Source organism: Saccopteryx bilineata, chromosome 12, assembly GCF_036850765.1.
Source record: "Saccopteryx bilineata isolate mSacBil1 chromosome 12, mSacBil1_pri_phased_curated, whole genome shotgun sequence".
NCBI lineage: Eukaryota > Metazoa > Chordata > Mammalia > Chiroptera > Emballonuridae > Saccopteryx > Saccopteryx bilineata.
The window spans coordinates 58,014,675-58,018,318 of record NC_089501.1 but is presented as its reverse complement, the minus strand read 5'-3'; the positions used below and the strand labels follow the sequence as shown (position 1 = coordinate 58,018,318).

General features: G+C 64.2%; 1 protein-coding gene across 1 annotated transcript; it reads left to right on the top strand.

Moving 5' to 3' along the window:
- The first annotated feature begins 1,320 nt into the window (after window positions 1-1,320).
- Window positions 1,321-1,920, top strand: LOC136316089 (proline-rich protein HaeIII subfamily 1-like). The gene has a single exon (XM_066247824.1). It carries the CDS (start codon window positions 1,321-1,323, stop codon window positions 1,918-1,920), a length of 600 nt encoding a protein of 199 aa, XP_066103921.1.
- Window positions 1,921-3,644: the final 1,724 nt, after the last annotated feature.

Here is a 3,644-nt window from a genome sequence, read left to right as displayed (position 1 = left end):
TTGACAGAAATGTGAAATCTGCACCAAAGAAAAGGAAAACCCTCCCAGTTTCTGTAAGATGATGTGGCAACATGTGCACATGCACAGATGATGACATAACACCGTGTATACAGCGGAGCAGCCCACGGCCATGCCAGTCGAGATGTGGACGGTACAGAGGAAAGTTCAGTGTGTTCTGTGGCTCGCTAATTTCGAATCCATGACCAAAGTGCAACGTGAATATCGGCGCATTTATAACAAAGCACCACCACATAGGAATAACATGACTCGGTGGGATAAGCAGTTGAAGGAAACCAGCAGTTTGGTAGAGAAACCCCGTTCTGGTAGTCCATCAGTCAGTGACGAGTCTGTAGAGGCTACACGGGACGGCTACCTAAGGAGCCCTAAAAAATCTGTGCGTGAGCCCACATTGAACTGCACTGAATAGGTATGAAACTGGGAGAGTCTTCCCTTTATTTGGTGCAGATTTCACATTTCTATCATCTTTTGCTGCTTTCCTGTGACCGGTCAAAAGTGCACCATGACCTTATGGACACACTGTGTATCTCATGATGTTCCGCAGGGCTGCTGTCACCCCGGGCTGTGGCCGTGTCTGAGCCGGTGTCCTGCGAGGCCTCCCGCGTCCCAGCTCCCCCTCCAGCTGCGTGGGCCCCTGCGCAGAGCCGTGCGGTCTCTCGAGAAACGTGAACGAGCGACGTCGTTCTCTTCTTTTAGAAGTCACTCCCTCCCACAGCTTGATCGCACTCAGACTCCTCGCCTCACCCACGCCGGTTTCTCTGATGTCCTTTCTCACCTCTGCTCCCTCCGTTCTTGTCCTGCTCCCCTTGCGGGGGTCCCGAAGGCAGCTGCACACTGCCGTCCCCACCGCCCGCCCCCTGTCCCCTCTGCCGGCAACACTGTTTCCGCAGGTCGGCGCCTTGACCACCACACGAACATGCCCGGGCTCAGCCGATGAGCTCTTTGCGGCTGTGTTGTCCGAGAAGGGTCCTCTGCGCTCTTTGAACTCAACGCGGCGCCACTGATAGACTTGCTTAATCAATATCTGTCCAGGGGCCGGCCAGGAAGACCAGGCCCGAGCACAGCGACTCCAGCCCAGCGGTGGGGATGCCGGGCACGCCCTGTGGAAGACGAGGCATTGTTGAGGACGGCTGCGCTTATCCGGAGTGGAAATGCATCCTGCCCTTTGCAGCCGCAGGCCTCCTGTGGGCGCTCGTGGCCGCATCGTCATGTTGTACGGGCAGCTGGAAGTGAGTGGCAGCTGAGGTGGCCACAGACGACCGAGGATGGACCCCTGGCCCGCGTCGCTGTCCCAGGAGTGGCATGTCAACAAGACGCGGCAGCCAGCCCGGCAGAGACACCGGCTTCCAGGAGGAGGGAGGGCCCCTGCTGAGTGGCCTGCCGTCCGGAGCCCCGCCCCCAGCCCCGGGAGGGCCCCTGCTGAGTGGCCTGCCGTCCGGGGCCCCGCCCCCAGCCCCGGGAGGGCCCCTGCTGAGTGGCCTGCCGTCCGGGGCCCCGCCCCCAGCCCCGGGAGGGCCCCTGCTGAGTGGCCTGCCGTCCGGAGCCCCGCCCCCAGCCCCGGGAGGGCCCCTGCTGAGTGGCCTGCCGTCCGGAGCCCCGCCCCCAGCCCCGGGAGGGCCCCTGCTGAGTGGCCTGCCGTCCGGAGCCCCGCCCCCAGCCCCGGGAGGGCCCCTGCTGAGTGGCCTGCCGTCCGGGGCCCCGCCCCCAGCCCCGGGAGGGCCCCTGCTGAGTGGCCTGCCGTCCGGGGCCCCGCCCCCAGCCCCGGGAGGTCCGCCCCACAGCGCTCCGCTCTGCGCCAGCACCGTGTCCACACCGTCCAGTCTTCCTGCTCCCCCCTCGCTGGGTCAGCCCCGCAGACCGCTGACTCGCGGACACGGGATCTCAGAGAGGACCAAGACGTGAACCTAACGTCCTCTGTGTCAACCTTACCGACAAAGATGAGATGACAAAGGAGAGAAGGAGTCAAAGTCACAGACTTGGGGTCACATTCGGGGGACGGGAGCAGAGGAGTGGCCGTGGGAAATTCAGACCCGCCCCAGCCTGCCCAGTGTGGTGGCCGCTCATCCCACATGGCTATTGAGGAGATTCGGGTAAAATTCAAGGTCCGTGTCTCAGGGGCTGCAGCCACATTTCAGACGCTCGCTGCCGTGGCCCAGTGTCCAGAACACCCCATCTTCCCAGAAAGCGCGACCAGACGGTCCTGCCTCAGAGGCTCACAGAAACCAGAGGCAAAGCCACAGCCAGCAGCTGAACGTCCTCCTAGCCAAGAAGCGGGAGCTTCAAATGGCTGCCAGGGTTTCCGGTGGTTCACTGAGGGGCTCCCAGTTCTCCCGAGAGGAGAGAGGCCTGGGGAAGGCGTCGACCCTGCCCGGGGGACCCTGCCTGGGGGACCCTCCCCGGGGGACCCTTCCCTGGGGACCCTTCCCGGGTGACCCTCCCCGGGGGACCCTGCCCAGGGGACTCTTCCCAGGTGACCCTGCCTGGGGGACCCTGCCTGGGTGATCCTGCCTGGGTGACCCTGCCCGGGTGACCTTTCCCTGGGGACCCTCCCCGGGGGACCCTGCCCGGGGGACCCTTCCCTGGGGACCCTGCATGGGGGACCCTTCCCGGGTGACCCTCCCCTGGGGACCCTTCCTGGGTGACCCTGCCCGGGGGACCCTTCCCTGGGGACCCTGCATGGGGGACCCTTCCCGGGTGACCCTGCCTGGGTGACCCTCCCCTGGGGACCCTTCCCTGGGGACCCTCCCCAGGGGACCCTTCCCGGGTGACCCTGCATGGGGGACCCTCCCTGGGGACCCTTCCCAGGGGACCCTGCCCGGGTGACCCTGCCCGGGGGACCCTTCCCTGGGGACCCTCCCCGGGGGACCCTGCCCAGGGGGACCCTGCCCGGGGGACTCTCCCTGGGGACCCTGCCCGGGTGACATGTGTGGGAACAAGGGCTTATTTTAGAAGCTGGATGCGGGAAGTCACGGAACGGTATTCCCAGGAGTCACGACCTCAGGTAGCATTTTAAATAACTTTGTTTTCATTTCAATCTGAGTTTAATTTTCAGTAGAGTCACAATACCTCTGTGTCAGAAAAACCCAGGCTACCCGCTTCCAAGTAAAAACCACCGAGTCATGGAACCCGGAGTCCTTTCCAGCTCGCACTGACTCAGCGTCTGGCTCCCGCCCCTTCCCCCGCGGGGGGTCTGAGCTCCTGGGGGCTCACACAGCCTCTCTGTGTCTTCCGTGGGGAGACGTGCCCGGTCTGCTGGCGTTCGGGCCACCCCCAGGAGCCAAGGGAAGTTCACACAGCCTGGCTCGGGTCACCAGCCTGCAAAACGTCCCTGGCGTCGCCGTAAGCACGGGTCTCGGGCCCACGCAAGTCACGAGGAATCATTCTCGGCCGCCAGTCGGCCTCCTCTCTCTCTCTCTCTCTCACGTCCCCCTCCTCGCTGAGGGCCTGAGGAAGTTGGGGACAGTGAGTCACACAGCAGCAGCAGCAGCTCCTCTGCCTGTGCCCCTCGGCCACTTCTGGGCCGCGGCCACCACACCAGCCTTCGCTCTGGGACACGCTCCTCAGGCCAAAGCCCAGGGCGGTCGGCCTCGTGTCTGTCTGTCCTTGATGGCCTTCGTGACAAGCTG